Source organism: Leucoraja erinacea, chromosome 26, assembly GCF_028641065.1.
Source record: "Leucoraja erinacea ecotype New England chromosome 26, Leri_hhj_1, whole genome shotgun sequence".
Lineage (NCBI taxonomy): Eukaryota > Metazoa > Chordata > Chondrichthyes > Rajiformes > Rajidae > Leucoraja > Leucoraja erinaceus.
Window position 1 is genome coordinate 13,027,121 of NC_073402.1, and position 27,926 is coordinate 13,055,046.

At 42.0% G+C, this 27,926-nt stretch overlaps 1 protein-coding gene across 1 annotated transcript in view; it reads left to right on the plus strand.

The window, feature by feature from the left end:
• The window catches only part of csmd2 (CUB and Sushi multiple domains 2), a 577,487-nt gene that overhangs the window by 210,698 nt on the left and 338,863 nt on the right, over positions 1–27,926 (plus strand). The window contains 1 exon segment of the mRNA XM_055656152.1: positions 18,969–19,138. Coding sequence (XP_055512127.1) covers positions 18,969–19,138 — 170 coding nt within the window.

The window sequence follows — 27,926 nt, forward strand, 5'->3', positions numbered from 1 at the left end:
ATGGGTTAGGCAGATCTGTGGAGGGAATCGATAAACAGCGCTTTGGGTCAAAACTCTTCTTCAGACTGATGGAGTAAAGAGGAGCAAGCTGGGAGAGAAAGAGATAGAGATGAGGGGAAGGAGTAGTACGAGAACTGCCTGTCCCCTCCACAAATGCTGCGTGGCCCACAAAATTCTTGCAGCACTTTGTATTTTGCTCAAAATTCCAGTAAGTGCATTTCCTTGTTTCTGCAAAAATCTAGCTGTTTTTTTCTACTTTCACACCCCCCCCCCCCCCCCCCTTTTTCATTGTAGATCCTTAAGCTACAACAACTTTTCTCTATTTGCTTTGGCATCACCCTGAGGTGAAACATACTTCAAATATTGCTGTAGTGTGCTATCACGTGGTTTCAAATTGCTTAACCAGAACTCCTTTGTTTCTGGTCATTCACATTTGGTGGGGAAAAGTTTGTTCGCGTTACAGACCTTGGATATATTTTAAATTCTTTAATATGTTTTAAAGTAATTTCCTTTGACGTCTTACTCTCCATTTGTAAGGTGCAGCACACTTTAGTCTTAACATGTTTCCCATCAGAAATTCCTATACGGGGAGATGATATATGGGATAAAATCATCAGACCTTCACATCAGTGACGTCCCTGCAGCATTTCCATTATGCTTTAACTAGCTCCATAACCCAGATCAGAGTAATACTTTGGTGCTGCAAGCAGTTCCTTTTTCTGTTTTCAAAACCGACTTGGGCTTTGTTGCTTAACAATGAGAAGTAATATAGATGAGACTATTATACAAAGGTACAAATTGAATCTGTGGGGCAGAAATTCATCTTTTGTTGCTGGTACTAAACATATATGGGAGTATTGTCCACTAATTATGTTCATCTCTTGGCAATTGTTTACATTGACGTCAAAATAATTGAGTTATATTTGAGTGCTGTGGCCACATTGTCATGTTTACTGAGGTTCAGTGAAAAGCTTTGTTTTGCATGCTATCCAAACAGATATATTATATAATACAATAAAGTCAAACTCAAGTACAATAGATGGAGCAAAGGGGGAAGATACGAAGTGCAGAATATGGTTTTCAGCACTGTATGTATCAGCTCACAGATGAAGTCCAATGTCCGCATTGGGGAACATTTAGAAATGTTGCTATACTTGGGGGTGAAAAAGAGATTTAAAATAGTTGAACAATTGGATCAGATGATAGTAATTTTGTTTAGTTTAGTTTAAAGATACAACGCGGAATCAGGCCCTTAGGCCCACAGAGTCCAGGCCGACCCATGATCCCCGCAACACTAACAATATCCTACACACATTATGGACAATTTACAATTATACCAAGCCAAATAACCTACAAGCCTGTACATCTTTGGAGTGTGGGAGGAAACAGGAGCACCCGGAGAACACCCACGCAGGTCACAGGGGAGAACATACAGACTCCATACAGACTCCATACAGCACCCCATACAGACTCCATACTCGTATTGGAAATCTGTTAAGCAAACCGGCTGTTACATTTCTCACAATACCTTCATGACAGGAGGCAGCCAGCCATCAAAGAATATTATTGTTCCATTTTAAGTTTCTTTGTATATGTACTTCCAGGCATGTTCATTTTATCATGAAATATATAAACAATCATAATGTTCATTTACTTTTTCATTCTCTTATAAAAAAAGTTCAAAACAATAAAATAAAACATAAAGCCCCCTGGAAGGTAACTACCTCAGATGTAACTATCATGGGAAGAAAACCTTATGAAGCATTTTGGGAGTTCGAATGCATCTTTAAACAACAAATTAAATATTCTGAAATGGTTTGAAGCCTTCAAGCACATAAATTAATGATGCCACTAAGAGACAAAAAAAACCACACTAGTTACTCAATTTCCAACGTGATTTTTGTTTGCATTTAAACAATCTAATTTTGAGTGTTGGAAATTTTTAATTGCTGCATAAAATTATGGATTGAAGGATCTGAAATTGTATTTACAATCGATCTGCAATGACTGGTGATTCTGGAGATTTTGTTTACATAACTCACTACATCATAGTTTTCTTAGCATTCTCCAAACTTTTTATTGGAATGGTTCTTATCCCTTGAGTTCAAAGTTACTGCTGTGTTGCAATGAATGAATCAATGAAACAAAACGAAATATTAGAAATAAATACCGCATCAGTGAGTTTTGTTTAGAAATTAGCATCAGGCTAATTTGGTGCACATCCCTCCCAAAAGATACGTGATGTTGGTCAAGAAGTGACTTTAACTTCCCCAGATTTACTCAGAACAAGAGGTTTAGACAGTGCAGAATGTATTCTGTGCATCCAAGAAGGTTTCCGTAAACAGTGTATGGATAGTCTTACTCATGGAGGGATCATACTGGACCATGTATTTGGGAATGAGTCTGGCCAAGTGACTGGTGTTGCGGTGGAAGAAGACTTTGTGGATAGGAATCACAACTCCTTAAGTTTTAATATTGTTTTGAATAAGAACAGATCTGGATGTTGGGGGAAGGTACTTAATTGGGGCAAGGCAGATTACATGTCATTAGACCGAGCTAAAAAGGGTAGATTGGGATCAGTTGTTATTGAGAAATTCTACAGAGGACATGTGGGGGCCATTTAAAGGCCAGTTGATCAAAGTGCAGGATCAGCATGTTCCAATCAGGATGAGGGATAAGAACGGCAAGGAAAGGGAACCGTGGATGATCAAGGAGGTTGTAAACTTAGTCAAGTTTAGGATGCATGTGCCAAATTCAACAAGGTGGCATCAGACAGGGCTTTTTTAGGAATATAAAGTGAGTAGGAAAGAACTCAAGCAGGGCCAGATTAGAAGGGCCAGATGGGCCATGAAATGTCATAGGTGAATCAATTATGGAAAATCCCAAGGCTCTCAAACTGTCTCTGCATATTTCTAAGGTTCAAAGGTATTTTATTGTCACGTGTACCAATTATGGTACAAACTCAATTTACCATACAGTCATACTACGAAAAAAGCAACAAGACACACAACTACATTATCATAAACATCCACCAGAGTGGATTCCCAACATTCTTCACTGTGATGAGGGCAATAAAGTCTAATCTTCTTCCTCTTTATTTGTATTCTCCACACTGATTTTTCTGTCCTCCAAGCCATACTCCTCAGTGAATACAGATGCAAAGTACTCATTCAGTACCTCACCTACATTCTCAACACCCAGCATAGTAATGGTGTGGTGGCACAGTGGAGCAGCGGTAGAATTGCTGCCTTCCAGAGTCAGAGACCCAATGTAGACTGAGGTCAGTGTGCGAGCCAGACCATGGGTGATGTATGTACGGAGTTTGTATGTTCAGCCCGTGACCTGCGTGGGGTGCTCCAGTTTCCTCCCACATTCCAAAGACGTACAGGTTTGTAGATTATTTGCCTTGGTATGATTGTAATTGTCCCTTGGGAACGTAGGATAGTGTTAATGTGCGGGGATCGCTGGTCGGCGCAGACTCGGTGGACAGAAGCATCTGTTTACGTGCTGTATCTCTAAACTAAACTAAACAAAACATTGAAATACTGGTTTATGGCCTAAGTGTCAGGTGCAAGGTCTTGTGCACTGAGGAGCCAAGACATCAACCAGGTCCACCACAAGAAGAGCATTTCAGAAGAAGGTTCCTATTCTTACAAAATATGCAAAATATGTCAAGGAGACATATGTCCCCCCCTCATTCTTCTAAACTCTAGCGAATACAGGCCCTGTGCTGACAAACGCTCACCATAGGCTAACCAACTCATTGCTGAGATCATTCTTGTAAACCTCCTCTGGACCCTCTCCAGAGCCAGCACATCCTTCCTCAGATATGGTGCCCAAACTTGCTCACAATATTCCAAATGCGGCCTTACCAGCGTCTTATAGAGCCTCAACATTACATCCCCAATGGAATAAACATTACACTCTCCAAATTTAGATGCTTCCCCTCTGCCCCCCTCCCCGCCTTCACCGACTGGTCAGTGACCGATTACAATTGTTGAAATTGATATTGAGTTTGAAAGGTTGCGATCTGCCCCGATGGATAAAGAGATGCTGATGCTCATGTCTATAATGGGTCTTGTCAGAACAGTGTAAGGCATCACAAGCGGGCAAGAATGGAGTGGTATCAAGAATTGAAAAGACAGGTAACTGAAAACTCAGGGTTGTGGACTGAATGAAAAAGCTGTGGAAAAGCCAGCCAATCCAAAGAAGGTCAAAGGAGACCTGAAAAACAAACTATTTGTCTCTCTCTACAGATGTTCACATGTCCTGCTGAGTGTTTCCAAAATCTTCTGTTTTTATATGTGTAGAATTTAGTTTAGAGACACAACATGGGAAAAGGTTCATTGCCCAGCCAACCATTGATCACCCGTTCACACTAGTTCTATGTTATCCCACATTCTCATCCACTCTCTATGCACCAATTAACCTGCAAACCCATGTGGGATGAAATCTGGAAACCCATGCGGTCACAGGGGGGGTCCGTGCAAACTCCACACAGACAGTATCCAGAGTCAGGATTAAATTCATATATCTAGTGTGGTGAGGCAGCAACTCTACCAGCTGCCCCATTGTGCCACACATATGTGAGAACATTGGCCCTGGTCTGATCTTATTTCAGATTACCAGCTTCTGTAGTTTGTTTTTAGTAGTTTGTAGCCATTTTCAATCCTATCTCCGGGAGTTCCTCCTACTGACTTTGCTAATTCCAAGCGTTGTGAGAACAGGTCAAGCAGCACAGAACTTCTCTGATGGAAAAATCAACTTCAAAATGGAAGGAAAACATGGTAGATCTAGCATTATTGTCAATTAATGACTGCTGCAGCTGAAAGCATTCCCACTGTCCAGCAGCAATTAACTGTGACCTCAGGCCAAGCAACCAGAAATGCATAACAATTAGCAACACTGATCACAGGTTATGCAGAAATGCCAGCAGCTGCTGTTCACTCCGATTGATATGTTGATTGCAAACAGTTTGTGCCTTGAGTTTTGAGTGATCCCAGGAATGAGTAGGTTAACTTATGATGAGCATTTGTCGGCACTGGGCCTGTACTAGCTGGAGTTTAGAAGAATGAAGGGGGACCTCATTGAAGCATATCGAATAGTGAATGGCTTGGATAGAGTGGATGTGGAGATGATGTTTCCACTAGTGGGAGAGTCTAGGACTAGAGGTCATAGCCTCAAAATTAAAAGACGTGCTTTTAGGAAGGAGATGAGGAGAAATTTCTTTAGACAGAGGGCGGTGAATCTGTGGAATTATTTGCCATATAAGGCTGTGGAGGCCGTCAGAGACAGATGGATTCTTGATTAGTGCAGGTGTCAGAGGTTATGGGGAGAAGACAGGAGAATGGGGTTAGGAGGGAGAGATAGATCAGCCATGATTGAATGGCAGAGTAGACTTGATGGGCCGAATGGCCTAATTCTGCTCTGTTCCTTATGACCATTGGGTTGAAAACTACCCAAGTGGAATATGAGGTGTAGTTCTTCTAGTTTGCGTATGTTTTCACTTTAAAGGCTGGTTCTGCTGTGTGATTATCCATTTGTAACATTCTTATTTTCCACTGCACATATACTGCCTAATTATCTGCATTCTCTTGTTGGTTTTAATTCTCTGCAACTTCTCTGATGTGTATTTCACAAATGTTGCGGTTTTCTTTGTTTTCTCCCTCTTCAATAGTCCTCATTAATCTATCTACCATACAATCATGGGAAGAATAGATCAGGTAGATGCAGAGTCTCTTGCCCTAAGTAGGGGGATCGAGAACCCGATGACATAGGTTTAAGATGGGGGGGGCCGACAAATGCTCATCATAATGTTTCTGTACTTTAAATGTCATCAGTTCATTCTCAATGTGTACCTTGCAGTGGTCAATTGGTACCATGGCTGAAAATGACCCTCTCAGCTGCATGAGGATTTTCGTGTTGCTGAATGACTGTGGAGTTCATTGGCTTGAAATGTTATCGCATTTCATCGACCTACTGCTTCAAGTTCGTCAATATCTTGTGTTGGGCATAACACTCATTGACTGGACTATAATGTTGATTATCTATTGTCATTATTGGGCACCTGTCCAAAGCACTCATGCTTTTGACCACTATTAACACCCGCAGAGTGGAGATCCCCCAAGGAATGTGTATTTTGTGTAGAGTTCTGTAATTGAGGTGCCACACATCAGGAAACACAGATGTCACAGCGAGCCATTTCAGTGATTGAATCAGGAATTCACTTATTCATGTGTTGTAATGTGTCCAGGTGGACCTGCAAAGGAGGATGTGTGGGAATAATGTGTCACCTGGGCTCCCCGCCTGACTAGTGGTGCGGTCTGTTGTTGGTAACAATTACAGTGCAGAGAGCGAAACTTAGATTGCACTGGGGATAGTGAGTTTGCAACTTCCTTTTGAAAAGTTTATTTATTAGGAGTCTCTCATTTCCTTTGTGACCAATGTCTGCCTTCTCTGCTCAGCTGGGAGATGAGGTTGTGAATGCTGAATAGGGATATCTCTCCTCTCCCAACAAAACCTCCTTCTATTCCTGCTGTTCTCCAGGTCCTGCTCCATGCCCTCAGGCTGTGTGGCTCCTTGGTCCTCGTACTCCAACACCACCTGCTGCCTGCATTTGGTCAGATTATGCCAACATGCAGAAGTCAACCATGATAGCTATGTACTGCAAGGCGTCCCCAGATGGCACGGTGGCCTAGCGGTAGAGCTACTGCCTTACAGCACCAGTAAACCTTGTCCGATCCTGAATACTGCCGCTTGGCTGGAAGGAGTTTGTACGTTCTCCCCATGAACTGCATGGGTTTTCTCTGAGATTTTCAGTTTCCTCCCACACTCCAAAAATGTACAGGTTTAGAGGTTAATTGGCTTGATATAAATTGTCCCTAGTGTGCGCAGGATCCTGATAGTGTGCGGGTGTCGCTGGTCGGTGCGAACTCGGTTGGCTGCAGGGCCTGTTTCCGTGCTGTATCTCTAAACTAAACTAAAATGATGGAAGCAACATCTTATACTCAGAACATTGTTGGTATTTTCCACCACCATCTAATGAGCTGAAATGATTTTTTTCACAAATATATTGCACTTGAGACCTCTCGAATGTGTACTGATGAATAAATTATGAGGCAAGACATAAGTCAGTTTCAGCTGAAGATAGACACAAAAAGCTGGAGTAACTCAACGGGTCAGGCAGCATCTCTGGAGAAAAGGAATAGGTGTGGTTTTGGGTCGAGACCCTTCTTCAGACTGAGAGTTAGGGGAAAGTGAAACGAGAGATATAGATGGTGATATTGAGAGATATAGAACAAATTATGTAAATAACTGATGATGATCAAGAAAAGGTGGAGCCATTGTTGGCTGTGGGCTGGGTGATAATGCTATACAGACAGCGAAACTCAACAGGACCACAGTGAAACTAGTAGAACTAGGGTGGGGGAGGGACAGAGAGAGAGGGAATGTAAGGGTTAATTGAAGTTAGAGAAATCAATATTCATCCTGCTGGGTTGTAAGTTGCCGAAGCGAAATATGAGGTGCAGTTTCAAGGTCAGTTTCAGCTATTAGGAAAAATGTTTTGTCAGGAAAGTTGAATATTTGTGTGACCTGGACCTCCCCCGAGAGAGTAGCACAATCTGAGTGTATGGTCACATTGTCTGTCCTGCGAATGGTCCATAGCTATGCGATGGCCTTTGTTGTATCTATCCGTGCTGCCATGGTTGGGGGAGAGCAGTGCTGTGAGGAGTCACAGAAGTTGGGGAATAACACTTATCCCCCAGGTTCCATTCTGGGCAGTATCAAATGCAGAGTCCATCTGCTTGAATGAATTATGTGTGTTTCCCAAACAACTTGCTATTTACCATCATTAAACTGTTACGCTCCACAACCACCAAAACATTACGAGAATGGAAACTTTCCTGTTCATAAAAAGGTCCAGGTTATCAAGGTAATTTTTTATGAGACAATTGATGGTGTTTTAGACCAGTGGGAAGAGCTCAAGGCTGGCAGATCCATTGTCCAACGTGTGTAGGAAGGAACTGCAGATGCTGGTTTACACCAAAGATGGACGCAAAATGCTGGAGTAACTCAGCGGGACAAGTAGCATCTCTGGAGAGAAGGAATGGATGACGTTTCGGGTTGAGACCATTCTTCAATTCATTGCATATGTGACATCTCCAATGTTTAGTGATGAGTAAAATATGAGGCAGGCCGGAAGTCAGTTTCAGCTATTTGGAAAGATGCTCTATCAACAAATTTGAGTATCAGTGTGACCCGGAACTACTCAGAAAGAGTAGGACAATCTGTGTGCATGGCAACATTGTCTGTCCTCTGAATGTTACATAGCTCTGTAATGGCAGTCACAGATGGTCTTAACCTTATGGTCTGAAGAAGGGTTTCGGCCTGAACCGTTGCCTATATCCTTCGCTCCATAGATGCTGCCTCACCCACTGAGTTTCTCCAGCATTTTTGTCTACCTTCGATTTTCCAGCATCTGTAGTTCCTTCTTAAACATTTAGTCTTAACCTGTTAATGCTTTGGTCATCAAAGAGGCATAGGTAGGATATGGTGCAAATTAGAACACCTTTCACTCTTACCCTGAGGACTTCAACCCACTGGCCAGGTATGTCCACCGCAATGCCTCCAGTAACTGAGGTATTATGAATTGTGCACCGCTGGTCAATAAAGGTGTAGACTATTTTCTAAATGGGGTGAGAACCCAAAAATCAGAGGTGCACAGATTCCCAAAATGTTAATCTGCAAGTGGAATTGGTGGTAAAGATAACATACTCAATGCTAGCATTTATTTCAAGAGGGTTTGTATCCAAAAACAGGGATGCAATGCTGAGGCTCTATAAGGCATTTTGAAAATTATGAGCAATTTTGAGCACCATATCTGAAGAAGGATGTGCTGGCTCTGGAGAAGGTCTAGAGGCGGTTTATAAGAACGATCCCAAGAATTAGTAGGTTAACCTATGATGAGCGTTTGTTGGCACTGGACCTGTACTCGCTGTAGTTTAGAAGAATGATGGGGGACCTCATTGAAACATACAGAATAGTGAACGGCTTGGATAGAGTGGATGTGGAGAAGATGTTTCCACTAGTGGGAGAGTCTAGGACTAGAGGTCATAGCCTCAGAATTAAAGGAATTTTAGGAAGAAGATAAAGAGAAATTTCTTTAGGCAGAGGATGGTGAATCTGTGGAACTATTTGCCACAGAAGGCTATGGAGGCCAAGTCTGTGAATATTCAGAGATAGGTAGATTCTTGATTAGTGCAGGTGTGAGAGGTTATGGGGAGAAGGCAGGAGAATGGGGTACGGAGACAGAGATCGATCAGCCATGATTGAATGGCGGAATAGACTTGATGGGCCAAATGGCCTAATTCTACGCCTATCACTTATGACCTTAAGTAGCACAGCATCTAAATGCTGGAGAAAATACTCTAACTGTTGGAAGGTGTTCAACGTTCTGCAGCCAGATCTGAAGCTCTCCAGTGTCAGCAGAATGTTCCTTTCAGCAATGATCTAAGCAATAAGCTAACATGATGTGCACGTAGTTTGACGGAGATTGTCTGTGAGAGCCATAATGTGGGACTTTCTATTTCTGGAGGTGTGGACAGCATGGTGTGTGGTATGAATAATAGCATCACTTGATGCACTGCTGATCCTTGGAAACAGCCAAGCACACTAGCGTAGATTGTGCACAAAAGTGTCAGATTCAATTTTGTGATTCGCATAATTCCCACAGTAATTATCACTGGAATAACCTTCTTCATTTAAATTACTTTTTTGAGTGTATGTATGTATTTAAAAAAAAAGTAAGCAATTGAATTTTTCAGATTCTTATTATAAATGCTCTTTAAATAAAATTTTGGTAGATCAACATTAAAAAAACTATACTCATTGAAGAGGAGCAATTATCTTGACAAAATAATAGTGTCAAAAACCGCTACGATTAAATCTATTGGAAACAAAATTAAGGCTTAAACACAGGGTTGTGAAGCTTTAAGTTGTCGTCTTACATTAATATTCTACATGTGGATATCCCTGATAATGATCTTAACTTCTGTAAAGAGCGGGTCTATTCTCACTTCAGGGTTAAATTCTCCTGTTGTTAATCAATGTTGTTTTTTCGACTGATTGCCACATTTATCAGATTTTAGATTTAAGCTTAAAAGCGGATGTGTATCCGGCATCCTTTGAAAGAATCAATAGCCTTTGCTCTGGATGACAAATTATTTCACAAGTCAGCTAATCCTGTGAGAAGAGACTCCTTGCCCTAATGTTCAAAGTGTTTCCCATGAATATCTTATCCTCTTTTAGTTCAGAGATTTACAACATCAGCTATTCACTCATAGTTTTGAATTGAGTGAATCATAGCTCCACTCAGTTTTATACATTTATTTTCATTCATCTGTCTCTGAAGAGCAAGATATTAAATTATTTGACACAAATGCAGTTTAAAATGTATACTTTTATGTATTTTCATGCTGTTACTGTGACTGGTCCTTAAATATCTTCAATATCAATAAAACAGCTCTGGAACGATTTCATTGCACAGAGCTTTTCAGTTTAATTGGCTTTGGTAAGTTGTAAAAATTGACTCTAGTGTGTCAGATAGTGTAGTGTACTGGGTGATTGCTGGTCCCATATCTCTTGGTTTTCCTATTATCCAAAAATGTATCCGACTGCCTTAGTGACCTAATGTCCACAGTCCTCTTGGTTAGAAGATTTCCAAAGAATTGCAACCCTCTGATTAAATACATTTATTCTCATCACCGTTTGAAGAGGTTAGCCCCTTATTTTGAGGACTTAACTCCTGGCTCTAGGTACCATAACCGGGAAGAATATTGTCCCTACATACACCCTATAATGGTACATATAACAAGCTTATAGTGTATACGATTATAAGTAAGAAAGGAAAGTAAATCCTCTCTCCAGGCTCTCCAGACCCCAAAATTAGTTCTGCTGTTTGGAATATAATCATTATAGAATTGCAGTCAGTGGGATACATGTATCTCATTAGTATGAAGACTAATGAGTGAATTTTAAAGGAAATTCGTATTGATGTATTAAAATATATTCAGCCAACACAAACCAAAACGAGCATTCTACTGCTGAAAATGGGTTTAACCTGTGTGGAATTTGTTGTTCTCTCTGTGGCCACATGAGTTTGTTCCAGGTGCCCCAGTTTCCTCCCATATTCCAAAGACGTGCAGGTTTGTAGGCTAATTGGCTTCTGTAAATTGTTCCTAGTGTGTATGATCAAATTAGTTAAGGTTGTTTATTGGTCAGCCCGCACTTGGTGGGCCGAAGGGCCTGTTTCCTCACTGTACCTCGAAACCAAACCGAAGAGCAATGTCTGCCTCGCTTGGCATCTCTCAGGTAATTTCTTCTTCATGTCATACTGAGGTGTTCATTCTTGAAGAACATTTCGTCTGACATAAAAGTCCACAAAATGTAGAAACTTTATCTGTAGTGGGATCTTCAAACTCACTGTTCTACAAAATGACGGTTCTTATTTCCCAGTTCATCCAGTGACCAGATTCTGCGAACCTTGATACAACGCTGACACATGGAACTGCAGGTGCTGGTTTACAAAAAAAAGATGCAAAGTGCTGGAGAAACTCAGGGGGTCAGGCAGCATCTCTGGAGACCATGAATTGGTGACGTTTCGGGTCGGGACCTTTCTTCAGATTGGGGGGAATGGGGAAAAAAAATGGAAGCAAAAAAAGGACAAATCAGGGCAATAGATTAACTCGGGCAAGGAGGTTCCATGATAGGCTGATTTCTGGATAGAGATCGGTGTGAGGCTGAGAGGGATACGTAATTGTGAACTGTGGTTAACAAACTTTTAGTGGAGGGAGGGGAAGAGGAAGGGGTGGTGTTTGTAGGAGTTACATTGAACATTGAATTCTCCAAATTTAAGGTAACTTCCACAAAGACTTCCCTCCCTCCTCCCCTCCTAACCCGACCCAACCCGAAACGATATCTATCCTTTTTCTCCAGAGATGCTGCCTGACCCGCTGAGTTACTCTAGCATTTTGTGTCTATTTTTGGTATAAACAGATATCTGTAGTTCCTTTTTTATTACACAAAAATGGTTCGTCAAGCTTTCCAATTGATGTGATTTAATCTGGAAACGGTCACAGAAGTGATTTACTGAAAGATAAATTCATTTTCATCACATAGCCCTGCAAAAAACAATGCTATTTGATTCAATTTATATACAGTATCCTGGTTATAGATTGTGCAATCACAGAAAATAGTTTCTCATCACCTATTCTATGCGTTCCCCTGAATATCTTGAAAATTTAACTATTTTCACTCCTTAATCCTGTAAATTTTGTGTAACACAGCTCTTGTTTATATAATCTCACTTTATCCCCAGATATCATTTTAGTAAGTCTATACTGCAATGCTCCAAGTCAATGTAAGCTTCTGCAGAGCCTGGAATTGAGCATAAAGCAGAAGGGGGAATTGAACCAGGGTTTGTCCAGTTCGGGCTTGATTTCTGTTTGCATTCTTCACAAATGGGCCTTCATTCTATGACACTGTTTGATTACCTGCCCTCAACATTTGAAAGATCTTTGTACAGGATGCTCAAGACAACTTAGACTTTGTCTACTTCTAGCATCACATTACAAAGTGAATACCCTCATGTTTTTAAATTAACAATTGGGCATACTTTTACACAATCACTCAATCTTTAAAATGGTAAATTTTTGCAAAATCTATACTGGCAAAAATATGGGCTATCGTCTCATTATAAATTTGCATTTGGAGCTTTTTATTGGGTTATGCTGGAGTAACTCAGCAGGTGAGTTGGCATCTCAAGATGTATGGGCAAAATCTCCTTAAGGTATGCCTACATGCTTTGAAATGCTGCACTGCAAATGGTTGTTGTTGGTGGTGGTAACTGCTTTGAAATGCTGCACTGCAAATGGTTGTTGGCAGTGGTGGTGGTAACTGCTTTGAAATGCTGCACTACAAATGGTTGTTGTTGGTGGTGGTAACTACTTTGAAATGCTGCACGGCAAATGGGTGTTGTTGGTGGTGGTAACTGCAACTTCCTGTTTGCATTGTATATTGATTTTAGATAAAACACTACCACTTACGACTATGATTTTGGCCATCTTACTCAGTCCCCCTCTGCTCATCAGATGGAGAGATTTCTTCCCATTAATGAAAAATAAAAGTGTTTTTTGTGTTTAAAAAAATGTTGAGAATCTCTCTCCTGTCAATCATGCCATGAAAGCCTTCTGTTGGGCAGGGGGAGGGGTTACAAAACCTGGAAGTGTATGTGTGGCTCAGTCTGCAAGATGGGGGAGAAAGAGGTCATGACTGAGCTGTGAATCAACTGAATACACTGAATGTCTACTGAACTGTGAGTGTGGTGTTTATGTGGTGTTTTGTGTGGTTTTATGGTGGCTTTATGGTGGTTTCACCCTGCTTGAAATGGTATGAAACTGCAGTTGAATGTGGTGGCCTTGCACACTGCATGAAATTGTATGAAACTGCATTTGAATGTGGTGGCCTTGCACCTTGCATGAAATGGTATGAAACTGCATTTGAATATGGTGGCCTTGTACCTGCTTGAAATGGTATGAAACTGCACTTCAATTTGGTTGTCTTGCACCCTGCTTGAAGTGGTATGCAACTGCACTTCAATTTGGTGGCCTTGCACGCTGCTTGAAATGGCATTAAACAGCACTAACATTTGGTGGCCTTGCATCCTGCTTGAAGTGGCATTAAACTGCACTTGAGTTTGGTGGCCCTGCACCCTGCCTGAAGTGGTAGGAAACTGCACTTGAGTTTGGTGGCCCTGCACCCTGCTTGAAGTGGTATGAAACTGCACAATTTCGGTGGCCTTGCACCCTGCTTGATGTGGTCAGAAACTGCACTTGAATTCGGTGGCCTTGCACCCTGCTTGAAATGGTAGGAAATTGTTGTTGGTGGTGGTAACTACCCCCCACCCCACCATATTGTAATCAATATTGTTATTGGTGGAGAGGTGGAATATTGCGTTGTGGGACCAGCCCTCCCGTGTGAACATGGGACCCAACGGGTTCCACTTAGTCTAGTAATGGATAGATTTACATGTAAGTTAATAGTTGAACAAATGCTGGATGAAAATTGGCGATCTGTTGATTTGTTTCTCTGTGTCAATATCATTTAAATGTAATTTGTTTGCATTTATTAGACAGAAACCTGTCCCAGAAGCAAAACTGGTTTTGAAACCATAATGCTGTTCCTCTTTCTGAGGTAAAACGGTGTACAGGCTGTGAAGAAAAACAAGAAGTGCTGGAGTAACTCTAACAGCAGGTTAGGCAGCATCTCTGGAGAAAAAGAATGGATAATGTTCCTGGTTCGGGACCCTTCTTCAATGAAGTGAGCGAAGGGCTTGATGTTCAGAGGGGGTGAGATTAGAGTAGGTAAGAGGAGTGGAAAGGTCAAGATGGTTGATGACCCTGAAGAAGGGTCCCGACCTGAAATGTCAGCCATCCTTTTACTCCAGATATGCTGCCTGACACGCTGAGTTACTCCAGCACTTTGTATCTATCTATATTACTAAATCTCTGACCTTGACCGCTTTTGGCCTACTGTGCTGTGATTTCCGACAGAACGCCACCACCTATGGCCGTTATTTTTGGCCACCTCGCCCAGAGCCCCACTCCGCCTTACAGATGCAGAGAGTTTTTCCCATCTATGACAAATCAGAGAGATATTAATGGTTTTTTTTTAAATCACCATTCTCTCTGCTGCCCCTGCTGGAGGGAGGGGGAGGGACCATAAAACCAGGAAGTGGTGTGCCTCACTCACTTTCTGCAAGATGGATGAAGCCAAGGGTCACGTCTTTCTGAGCTCTGAATAACACTGAACAAATGTCTACACAACTGTGAGTACCTTAATGTGGTTTGAAAATGAAAATATGGTTTGTTTGAAGTAAAAGGCACTGCCTGCAAATGGTTGTTTGGGTGCTTTGGCTTGAAGTTGAAAGGCATTACTTACTGCAAATGGTGGCTTGGGTGCTTTGCTTGAAGTTGAAAGACACTACTTACTGCAAATGGTGGCCTGGGAGCTTTGGCTTGAAGTTGAAAGGCACTACTTACTGCAAATGGTGGTGGGCGATTTGGTTTGAATTTGAAAGGCACTTCTTTCTGCAAATGGGGGCTTGGGTGTTTTGGCTTGAAGTTGAATGGCACTACTTACTGCAAATGGTGGCATGAGGTTGAAAGGGACTACTTACTGCAAATGGTGGCTTGGGTGCTTTGGCTTGAAGTTGAAATGCACTATTTACTGCAAATGGTGGCTTGGGAGCTTTGGTTTAAAATTGAAAGGAACTACTTACTGCAAATGGTGGCTTGGGTGTTTTGGCTTGAAGTTGAAAGGCACTACTTACTGCAAATGGTGGCTTGGGAGCTTTGGCTTGAGGTTGAAAGGCACTACTGCAAATGCACTTGCATCCTGTTTGCACTGTATATTAATTTTTGATAAAACACTACACTTGCGGCTGTGATTTTTGGCCATCTTACTCAGTTCCCCCTCCGCTGAGCAGGTGCAGAGAATTCTTCCCATCAATGAAAAATAAAAGTGTTATTAGTGTTTAAAAAATGTTGACAATGTCTCTCCTGTCAATCACGCCCTGAAAGCCACACCTTTTCCGGTAGGAGGGGGAGGGGTTATAAAACCCAGAAGTGTGGGTGTGGCTCAGTCTCTGCATGATGGTGGAGGGGAAGATCATGAATCTGTCTGAGCTGTGAATCAACTGAACACACAGAATGTCTACTGAACTGTGAGTTTGGTGTTTTGTGTGGTTTTATGGTGGTTTCACCCTGCATGAAATGGTATGAAGCTGCATTTGAATTTGGTGGCCTTGGACCCTGCTTGAAGTGGAATAAAACTGCACTGAATTTGGTGGCCTTGCACCCTGCTGAAAAACTGCTGAAAGTGGTATGAAACTGCACTTGTATTTGGTGGTCTTGCACCCTGCTTGAAGTGGTTGGAAACTGCACTTGAATTCGGTGGCCTTGCACCCTGCTCATAGTGTTAAGAAACAGCACTTGAATTTGGTGGCCTTGAACCCTGCTTGAAATGGTAGGAACATGGATTTGAATTTGGTGGACTTGCACCCTGCTTGAAATGGTAGGAACATGGATTTGAATTTGGTGGACTTGCACCCTGCTTGAAATGAAATTTCAAGGAATAGTCATGAGTTAACTGCCAGCCCACCAGCCGTGAGTGAGCTGCCAGCAGATCAGGCTTGAGGGACTGAGCTGCCACCCCAAGAACCCATACCAGCACTCCAGAAAGCCCCTCCACTGGCCACCGATATTGGAATTGGTGGAGAGGTGGAATATTGCGTCGGGGGACCATCCCTCCCGTGTGAACATGGGACCCAACGGGTCCCACTTAGTCTAGTCTTTGGTATAAATCTGCAGTTCTCTGTTTTTACATAAGATGTGTAAGATAATGGCCTGTGGTGATGTGCCCCATGAAAAAGAAAGAATTGTTTAGAATGGGAAACAATAATGAGACCTGATTTCAACTCAATGTAATCTGAAATGATGCTGATGGTTGTTAATTATTCATCCATTACAGTACTGTCAGAACTGCTCAATCCAATTATTACTTTGCACCACTCCACTCGTATCTGTTGTTTTGTATTCTGTGTTAGCAAAAAGCTGAAAAATTAAGTGTACAATGAAGCAAAGATAAATCAGGAGATAGATTTGCCTGTTGGTAATGAAGGTTGCAAAGACAATGAATATAGATTTGCCGTCTCTTTAGAATCTTACATCTTGCCCTGACCCTCCTGCATTTGATTCAAAATAGAGATAATGTGTAGGAAGGAAGTGCAGTTGCTGGTTTACACAGAAGATAGACACAAAATGCTGGAGTAACTCAGCGGGACAGGCAGCTTCTCTGGTGAAAAGGAATAGGTGACGTGTCGGGTCCAGACCCTTCTTCCGATTTCTGCTGAAGAAGTGGTCTCGACCCGAATATATTCTAGCATTTTGTGTCTATCTTTGATCAATAGAGCAAACTGTTTGTCAATGGACCCAACGTAGTCTCACATGCAGCTGTAGAATTCATATGTTTGCAATCATGAAGTGGGTTCCCAGCTGTGGCAGACTTGTGAGCTGTTCAGAACCAAGTTAAAGACCTACAGGGAGAGAAATTGAGGTAAAGTATGCTTGATCTTTATTAATGCTATAATAGGATGTTGACTGCATGAAAAAACTGATAAACTAACATGTAACTTGGCAGTGCATCTCTAAAAATGCTGAGATATTAATCATGCAGGAGGTATATAGGAGTTGCTTGATTGTAATGGCATTTGTAGAATCATGTCAGCATTTTGTGGTTTTGCTCAGTCCCCCACCATAGATAGTTTCTCTTTCATTAATGTAACCTGCCTCACCATTTAATATTATCTCTGTTTGCCTGAAGACAGATTGCTGAATTAGACTAGCTCCTGTGCTACCAAAATTAACTTTTCCACTATAACGTTTCACACTCTTCATCAAATGACAGTGCAGCTCCATCAGATTATTCCCCTCCTTCTCATGGCAACCTGATTGTTGTCAAATTTGTTCTTCTCCAGCCTCACTGCAGTCTGTCTTCCTGCCAAGTCGCATCCCCTCCATCTATCAGGTCACATTTTCAGTTGCTGTCTCCTCCATCTTCTGTTTCCACCAGTGAAGCTGTTTCCACCATGGCTCATCAGTAAAACAGCCTCCTCCATGCGAGCACATCAATTGCTCACTGGGCCAGATGAGATATCCAAAGGCAATCAATCCCCAAACTCAACACAGCCAGAAGGCTGGAGACCAAGACAAGGCACAAAATAAATGTAAACAAATTGCACCCAGTTGGGAGGTTGGGAACTGTTGTTGGACACATGTTAAATATCTCCCTGCATTTTTCATTTGTGTCAAATAACTCTCCTGCAGAGAATAGCGTTATAGAAAATGAAATGGAATAAATAGCTCCATTACTGAAAGCACATTGCTAGCCAGTTTGAGTCTTGTGGGATTGCATATCATGTGCCCTTTGATGTTGTTCCTAATGTGCCAACTTGCCTCATTCTTTTTTGACTGAGCTGCTTGTCATCCACAGGACATTTTAGAGCTTTGTTAAGAGGGTGACTATTAAGCTAAATAACACAAACCAAAAAAAAAGAGAAAAATGCATGAATTAGTGCGTCAGTTGGCAGTTTATCATGAGAATGAATTCAAGGTGATTACTAACTGTGCACCAGTATGTATGTACAGTAATTTTACACTCGGTAGGAACGGTAGTCATTATACTTGAATTGATTGGAAATATCATGCTCCTTGCTGCTTCCAGCTGGTTGTCTTTGCTATCTTACGTGCTTGAATTTCAATCCAGTTTTCACAGCGCACGGCAAAGCAATCAATGCACAAACGTACAAAGTGGCCAACAGGAATTTATTCGGATGCTGGAGTAACTAAGTGGTCATATTGTGGGTACAGTTCCCGACTTATTTTGTTCCCTCTCACAGATATTTACAATAATGTATATTATTTAATTTCCTCTTAGATTTCCCTAAAGTTCATATAATTCTGAATGAAGAAATGGATTCCTGTAATGGCAAGATAGGTATCTAACCCATGTAGCTCTTTCAAAGGTATTTGAGAATCTCTGAGTGAAATAGTTATAGTTGTACAATTTATTTTACATAGACCTAAGTTCCACAGCAGAGCAGTTAATTGCAGGTTCCTCAATCAATCCTGATGTTGTATCTTCAGGTAATGAATACTCCTGTCGTGGCAATGTCATAAAGGAAGGAGTGGCAATTCAATGAATGCACTTAGATTAGAGGGAAAATGTATTTTGATAATGGTGAAATGGTCGTTCAGATTTTCTTTTTTTTTCTTTTCTTTTGAATTCAAAGATAATAATCTAAAATGTCAGATCTTATGTTCAAAAATGCTTCTTTTGATATTTTGTTACAGCTGAATGTGGAGCCAGTGTGACTGGAAATGAAGGCATTCTCCTTTCACCCAATTACCCAGCTAATTACAGCAACACCCACGAATGCATCTATTCTATTCAAACACAACCAGGTAAAGGAATCCGATTGAAATCCCGGACATTCAAGCTCCAGCAAGGAGATATTCTAAAAGTAAGTATACCTCTATGCTCTAGTATGTTGGAACTCCAGCAATCACTTCAAAGTATCAACATAAATGCGCAGAGCTTTATTTCAATGTTATACTTGTGTACAGTGACAATTGTCGCTTCTGTAAGCTGTTGTCATTTATCTACCATGGTGAAAAATGGACAATCTCGAAGAGACACAGTAAAGTTATCAGTTTATGTCGGAGTGTTTATTTCAGGATGATTTGATTCCATTAAGCCGATGATCCTCTTAAGCATTTAGACCCAAGCTTGTAACATTTGTACCATAATGATATCAGATTTCCAGCTGAAGAGAAACATCGGGGAGACAAGCAGCATGAGTGTTAAGTAGTTTTGTTTTATTTTAGTTTAGAGATACAGCACGGAAACACGGTCCCTTCGGCCCACCGAGTCCGTGACGACCAGCGATCCCTGCACATTAACACGATCCTACACACACAAGGGACAATTTACATCTATACCAAGCCAATTAGCCTACAAACCTGCACTTCTTTGGAGTGTGGGAGGAAACCGCTTACAGGAGAAAGCCTAAAAAGATCTTGGGGAGAATGTACAAACTCCTTACAATTGACCACACACAATCTGTGCGGGGCAGGGTGGAAGTGAGTAAGCTGCAAAAATATATCCAAGCTGTGATATTCAATCCCAGAAAAAAAAACAATGGGTGGTTTGGCAGATATCCGGGGCAGTGTGCAAATGTCCTCATTCAGGTTCTATGAATTAAATTCTCCTGAAAACCTGCAGATGGGGAAGCTCAAGAGGCATTAATCCAGGGTGTGCCTTACCTTACAAAACTGCCAGCAATCTCTAGCATCTGCTCACGTGTGGTTAAAATCAGGAAATGCAGACATTGCAATCAGTGAACCTCCTTTCCGATTAGGCTGCAGTTATAAACAATAGTCAGAGATTTGGCATTAACGTTCGATTTTTACACACCTCCCTTTGAAAATGGTTCATTGATGCATTGGGGAGTTTCTAAGAATATTCAAAGACATAATTACCACTGAACATTCTCCAAGCCTTTGAAAATATAATTGTATTGGTGTGAACTGTCATTTCCTCATAAAAGGATTTTCAAATTGATTGGTTTTAAAAATAGTTTAAAAAAAAAAATAATAATTAGCATGTTCTAGGTTTTATTTTGCTCTCTTCTTTTAACGTGCTGGCTTGTGACCAGTGAAATCCTTCACTCTGATTGTTCAGTGATTTTGATATCATTGCTGCTCTTGGATACAACAAATCCCCCGTAGGGTTCTTAATCATCTCAGAAGACAGGATATCCATTCTACACACCCCCTTAAATCTTTATAAATACATTTCTGGCTTGATCACAATCCTGTCACCTAGGACTGGAAAATTGAGATCATTATGTCTTAGAAAGCATGATTCCTGACATTTTCTTCCCCTGCTAAACTGATAGGAAATGCTTTGATTTGTATTGATGGCCATGCATTGCTTGTTATAGAGATGGAAGTTGTTTGCATACTGAGTGAAAGTAAGGAAATACACTAAAGCTATGCACCAATTAGCACTGATGTACAGAGAGATCTTGGGGTCCTAGTCCATAACTCACTGCAAGTGGCAACATGAGTAGATAGAGTGGTGAGGAAGGTATTTGTTATATATTTAGTTTTTCGCCGAACACCTCCGCTCGGTGCGCAATAACCAACCTGACCTCCCGGTGGCTCAGCACTTCAACTCCCCCTCCCACTCCGTATCCGACCTCTCTGTCCTGGGTCTCCTCCATGGCCAGAGCGAGCAACACCGGAAATTGGAGGAACAGCACCTCGTATTCCGTTTGGGGAGTCTGCATCCTGGGGGCATGAACATTGAATTCTCACAATTTTGTTAATCCTTGCTGTCTCCTACCCTTCCTCAGCCCTCCTGCTGTCTCCTCCCTTCCCCCAGCCTTCGGGCTCCTCCTCTTTTTTCCTTTCTTCTCCTCGCTCCCCCACCCCCGATCAGTCTGAAGAAGAGTTTTGGCCCGAAACGTTGCCTATTTCCTTCGCTCCATAGATGCTGCTGCACCCGCTGAGTTTCTCCAGCTTTTTTGTGTACCTAAGGTATTTAGTATGCTTGCCTTTATTGGCCAGGGCATTGAGTACAAAGGGCCTGTCCAACTTATGAGATTTTTTCGGCAACTTGCCGGCACCCATCATAGTCGCAGCAGGTTGCGGAAAATTTTCAACATGTTGAAAATCCAGCGGCGACCAGAAAAATGTACGAATCTTTGGGCAACTACTCACGACCATACAGGCGTCATCCCACGACAGTATATAAAAGCTTGAGTAGCATAGATAGGGTGGACAGTCAGTCCCAAGATTGAACTATCAAATACTAGAGGGCATAGTTTTAAGAGGAGAGTGGCAAAGTTTAATGGAGATGTATGGAGCAAGTTTATTTTACATAGTGGAATGTGAGTGCTTGCAATGTGCTGCAAGGGGTGGTGGTGGACAGATACTCTAGTGGCATTCAAGATACTTTTGGATAAGCACATGAATATGCAGGAAATTGAGGTATATGGATTATGTGCAGGCTGATAAGAGTTGGTCTTGGCATCGTTCTCGGTATCAACAATGTGGGCTGAAGGGCTGTTTCTGTGCTGCACTGTTCGATGCTTTACATTCTATGGTCCATAACATGTTAAATCTAGTTTAAATTGATTGTAGCATGGGCATTCATGTTATTAATGTAGGAAACTCCTTGGAAACTGATAATGCTTTAATTTCATATGGTGTGGTGAATTTTTGGATTAATTATGCCAAGTATTTAATCCATGGGGAATGGAAATATTTGACTCTCTTTGCAACCATTGTTGGATGAAAGTGTACATCACAGGTTATATCCAAGACAGAACTCCTCCTATTTCCTATCAACAACATAACATATAACACAAGAACTCAATAAGTCAAGTCAAGTCAAGTTTATTTGTCACATACACATACGAGATGTGCAGTCAAATGAAAGTGGCAATGCTCGCGGACTTTTGTGCAAAAGACAAACAACAAAACAACCAAACAAATTATAAACACAATCATAACACATTATTTTTCATAATAAATAATGGAAGGAAAAACGTTCAGTAGAGTTAGTCCCTAGTGAGATAGGCGTTTACAGTCCGAATTGCCTCTGGGAAGAAACTCCTTCCCAACCTCTCCGTTCTCACTGCATGGCAAAGGAGACGTTTGCCTGACCGTAGCAGCTGGAACAGTCCGTTGCAGGGGTGGAAGGGGTCTCCCATGATTTTATTTGCTCTGGAGTTGCACCTCCTGTTGTATAGTATGGATTCCCAGGAAGATTTCCGCTTCCTGGGAATCCATATTGAGGAGGACCTGACGTGGAGCGTGAACACCACTGCGCTGCTGGAAAAAGGTCCAGCAGAGACTGCACTTCCTGAGGGTGCTCAGGAAGAACAACATCACTCAGAGACTGCTGCTGTCCTTTTATCGGTGCTCCATTGAGAGCATACTAACATACTGTGTATGCGTGTGGTACACCAGCTGCACAGCGGCTCAGAGGAAAGCGCTCCAGAGGGCCATTGACAACGCCCAGAGGATTGTCGGCTGCCCTCTCCTTACCTTGGAGGACTTACACAGTTCCCGCTGCACCAAAAAAACCCAGAATATCATAAAGGACATTTCCCACCCCGGACACTCCCTGTTTGAACTGTTGCCGTCAGGCAGACGGTACAGATCTACAAGGACAAGGACAAACAGACTCAAAAACAGTTTTTACCCCACTGCTATAAAGGCACTAAATGTAGCCGCCAAGGAACGCAGGGGCGATACAGACTAAGGGACTGTGGTAACTGTGAAATCGACAGAAGGATGGAGGGTTGGGTGTGCATGCGTGCTGTGTTCGTGATATTTATTTAGTTGTTTATCTTTATTATTTTACCGTGTATGTATCGTTAGCTTTTAGAAATGTTTGAATGCTGCACTGACTGGCTGACATTTTAAATTTCGTTGTACATGGTCCATGTTACAATGACAATAAAGAAACTATTCTATTCTATATATGTGAGGTTATCCATTTTGGTGGCAAAAACGGGAAAGCAGACTATTATCTAAATGGTGGCCGATTGGGAAAGGGGGAGATGCAGCGAGACCTGGGTGTCATGGTACACCAGTCATTGAAGGTAGGCATGCAGGTGCAGCAGGCAGTAAAGAAAGCGAATGGTATGTTAGCTTTCATTGCAAAAGGATTTGAGTATAGGAGCAGGGAGGTTCTACTGCAGTTGTACAGGGTCTTGGTGAGACCACACCTGGAGTATTGCGTACAGTTTTGGTCTCCAAATCTGAGGAAGGACATTATTGCCATAGACGGAGTGCAGAGACGGTTCACCAGACTGATTCCTGGGATGTCAGGACTGCCTTATGAAGAAGGACTGGATAGACTTGGTTTATACTCTCTAGAATTTAGAAGATTGAGAGGGGATCTTATAGAAACTTACAAAATTCTTAAGGGGTTGGACAGGCTAGATGCAGGAAGATTGTTCCCGATGTTAGGGAAGTCCAGGACAAGGGGTCACAGCTTAAGGATAAAGGGGAAATCCTTTAAAACCGAGATGAGAATAACTTTTTTCACACAGAGAGTGGTGAATCTCTGGAACTCTCTGCCACAGAGGGTAGTTGAGGCCAGTTCATTGGCTATATTTAAGAGGGAGTTAGATGTGGCCCTTGTGGCTAAGGGGATCAGGGGGTATGGAGAGAAGGCAGGTACGGGATACTGAGTTGGATGATCAGCCATGATCATATTGAATGGCGGTGCAGGCTCGAAGGGGCGAATGGCCTACTCCTGCACCTAATTTCTATGTTTTCTATGTTCCTGCAGGGGGGCGAGTGAAGTTCCCATAGTGCGTTCAGCTGAACGCACTACTCTGCAGAGCCTTCTTGTCCTGGGCAGAGCAATTCCCAAACCAGTTGGTAATGTTCCCGGACAAGATGCTTTCCACCGCCGCTGCGTAGAAGCACTGGAGGATCCTCGGAGACACTCTGAATTTCCTCAATTGCCTGAGGTGGTAAAGGCGCTGCCTTGCCTTACTCACGAGTGCTGAGACGTGTGATGCCCATGTCATATCCTCGGAGATGTGGACTCCCAGATATTTAAAACAGTTCACCCTGTCCACAGGATCCCCATTTATCCTCAATGGAGTGTACGTCCTCGGATGACGTGCCCTCCTAAAGTCCATGATCAGCTCCTTCGTTTTTTTGATGTTCAAGAGGAGGCTGTTGTCCTGGCACCAGAGTGCTAGACCAGCCACCTCCTCCCGGTAGGCCTTCTCGTCGTTGTCTGAGATCAGGCCCACCACCACAGGACAGGAGCAAAGATAGAACACACCTGGTTCTTCGAACTTGCCGCACAATTTAAATGGGTGATTTACCCCAGGCCTCAATTCCTCTGCTGTGCTTGAAAATGCTCTGTATTTATTGCTTATAAGGATCCACTAGCTTTTTCAGATGGAGATTGACAGATTGTTGATAAGTATGGGTGCCAGGTTATGGGGAGAAGGCAGGAGAGTGGGACTGAGAGGGAAGGATAGATCAGCCATGATTGAATGAAGGAGTAGACCTGTTGGATCAAATGGCCTAATTCTGCTCCTATAATTTATGAACTTATGCAAAATTCTGTTACTGTTACATTGGATGATAAGTAAAATTTGGCTGGATGCTTGGCAGAACCTTTTTTAAATATTTAATTAGTACCTTTCAAATTTGTTTTATGCCATCTTGAAAAGACAGATGACTTCTTGATTTAACATTTAAAAGGTGCTTCAAACAATGCATCAACCATGCATTAAAATATCAACTAATATTGCAGGTACAATACACGATAGTAGAGATTGCGATCTCAGCTGTTTCACGGAATAGCACAAATCAACTAAGCAATGCCCCATATTTACACTTATAAAATCTTGGAAAAGTACCTGCTGTTCCACCAATGTGGAGGAAAAAAAAGGGAGCGGTTATGTGCCAATGTTTCCTTTCAAATTACTTAATCTTTGATAGACCAAGAGATGGTTTAGCATATGAAATCACACTGAACATAAAATGGGTTGGAATTAAGCCAAACGTGTTTCAGCTGGTCATGTGGCTAGCAGTTTGAAGAAAACTTCCTGAATTATGGTAAGTTTCAAGCTTGGAACCTTCGAGAAAATTACACTGAATCTCAGAAACCGAGACAGAGTACAATTCGCCACAGTTACAGCAATCCACCTTCTGTGGTATTGAATGGGGGTAAATTTCTAGGCCATAATGTTCTACATTTCTGTGAAGTTCGATTCCCAAAATGTTCCTTGCAATTTGTTTTGGGTATAACCTATTTCTAGCTTTTCCAAAAGGTGTTTAATGCAGTGAGACAGAAGGATCCACTGATCTGATATCCTGATGTAAAGATTTCATTATAATACTTGGATTAGTTAACAGACTTATTCACTTGAAACGGGACTGTATCATAAACACTGAATGAAACTTTTTACATGGATTCTTCTCTCAGTAACTACTGTCAAACAGAAATCACAGAATACTGATGGGTTATAATTCTGAAATGGACAATTAATGGACTGATTGATTGATTTGTCAGTTTTCATCAGATCAGCAGATGAGAGTCAGAGATGACCTTATTTCTGATGACCATATTTCAACAACACATTCTGTTTTCAAGGCTTTTCATTTTTACTTCCTGCAGTCGAATTCAGGAAGAGGAAATCTATTCTTCATGACTACAAATCATGTCATGAAACTTCAAATCAGCCATCCAACCAGTTATGTGATCAAAGGCAAATTCCTTGTGGATTTTTTAGACACGCCATCACTTGAAAATAGCAAAAAAAATGACATATTTGCAGCATAATTCCTATCTCTGGCAGTGTTAATAATAGTTTTTCACAAATTGTCTGTAGTTTGGTTGGTGCGGGACCGGATGCATTTTTTTGAAAAAGATAAGGTCACTTCAATTGAGCTGATTTTCTTAATGAATAAAGTGGATGGAAACTGTGTGATGCACCGAAGTGGAAAATTAGGTAGGATGGAAAATGTAAAATTAAATTAAGCTGCTTTTCTTTCGGCCACAGAATTTTTCTCTCAGCGTGTTGCTCCCGTGCTGAAAGTATTAACGTGTGTGGTAGTCACTTTTTCACTTGGGATTAGCAATGGTGGAAATACATGCAACTATGACGTATTTAAAACTCACAACCAAGTTGTCAACCACACATGAATTAAAATGTTCCTGCCAGCACAGCAGTGTTCTGCTCCCTCATCGTGCCTGACACATTGGTCACCGATCTGCTCGTGCAGGAGAAATATTCTTTGTGTAGGCCAGCCTACAGCAGCTTTTCACCACAGACAAAACTACCAATCTCATCCTACATTATGATCAATTCCTCACAGCTTGGAGCATCTCAGGGTACAGGAATAGATGCATGGGCAAGGTGATGGTGAGCGTAGTTGAGATTTGTATGACAAGATGCCTCATCCAGATTTTCCCTTCTCTCCATGGCAGACATTTCTATGGTTGCCGTGGAGAGTTCACAAAGGGCCTGTCCCACTTACACAACCTTGGCTCGCAAATTGCGTGACCTCGTGGTTGCTTGAGGCATACGGGCACTGTATGGCCGCGCGGGGCCGGTCCCACTTAGAAGCGCGGAGTTGTGAGGGGCTGATCCCGACATTGCGCGGGGCTCCGAAATTCTGGCAGTGGCCGAAATCTTTGCACGCCAACGACCTGTCGGCACGCAGGCGTGTTGCGGTCGTACGCAGCGTCTTGATGTCATACGCAGCATCTTGATGGCGTACACAGCGTCTTGAAGGCGTACGCCTAGCGGGTGGTGTTGCACGATGACGTCACCGCCCGGCGTGGTGTTGCGTGATGACATCACCGCCCGATGCCGTGCCACGCCAAAATTCAGTTGGCCCGCCTCCAGCCCAGCTGATTAGTAAGTATGATGCAAATGACGTCACGTGCAAACTTAGCGCAAACATAGCGCTTGCTTAGCGCGTACTTAGCGCGAACTTCGCGTGAACTCCGCTTCTGTTTGGTCGCAGCAAACGCACGCAATTGCATGCAAGTGGGACAGGCCCTTGAACTTCTGACATAGTCCCCATGATCCCTAGTGACAAAGACAAGTCAGCTACAATCTTTGCAGATGACCATGGTCTTAAATGGACATGATGGGCTGAAGGGCAAGGAGGTTGTGACTAGGAATCACAATGGCCATAAAATATTGAAGCTTGGCAAAATGGGAAAATAAGTGTTTACATTTTTTAAATTGTAGATATTACTAATTTAGTGATTTTCTGAAGGCCCTCTGTTTGGGTGTCAGTTGAGGTCATGATTAGGACATAATTTGTGGGTGAAATTCAATTTCTTGTCATTTATTTCAGAAACCCATTTTAAGCATACTCAAACAGCATATCTGCAACAGAGTTAAGTAAATGGAAAGATCAGTGGTAGAGCAGTCAATTTTCTGGCACCGGTGATTTGTAGCAGTAGATGGGGACATTTTCCTTTGCCCATTGACACACAAGCTGGAAAGCATCACCAATGCCATTGCTCTTTTACTCAAATACAAATGAAACTAAGTGTGTTAATTAAGAACAGGCCAATTTTAACCTCTGGGAAACATTTCAGTGAGACTGATTGGATCAAAGAGCACACTGACGGTTGACTGGGGGTCTCAAGTGAAATCCGTTAAAAAAAATTATATCAGCTTTCAATTCTTTTAATTAAAACATGACGTGCCAACGTATCCATCAGTTGGCAGAAAGATATCT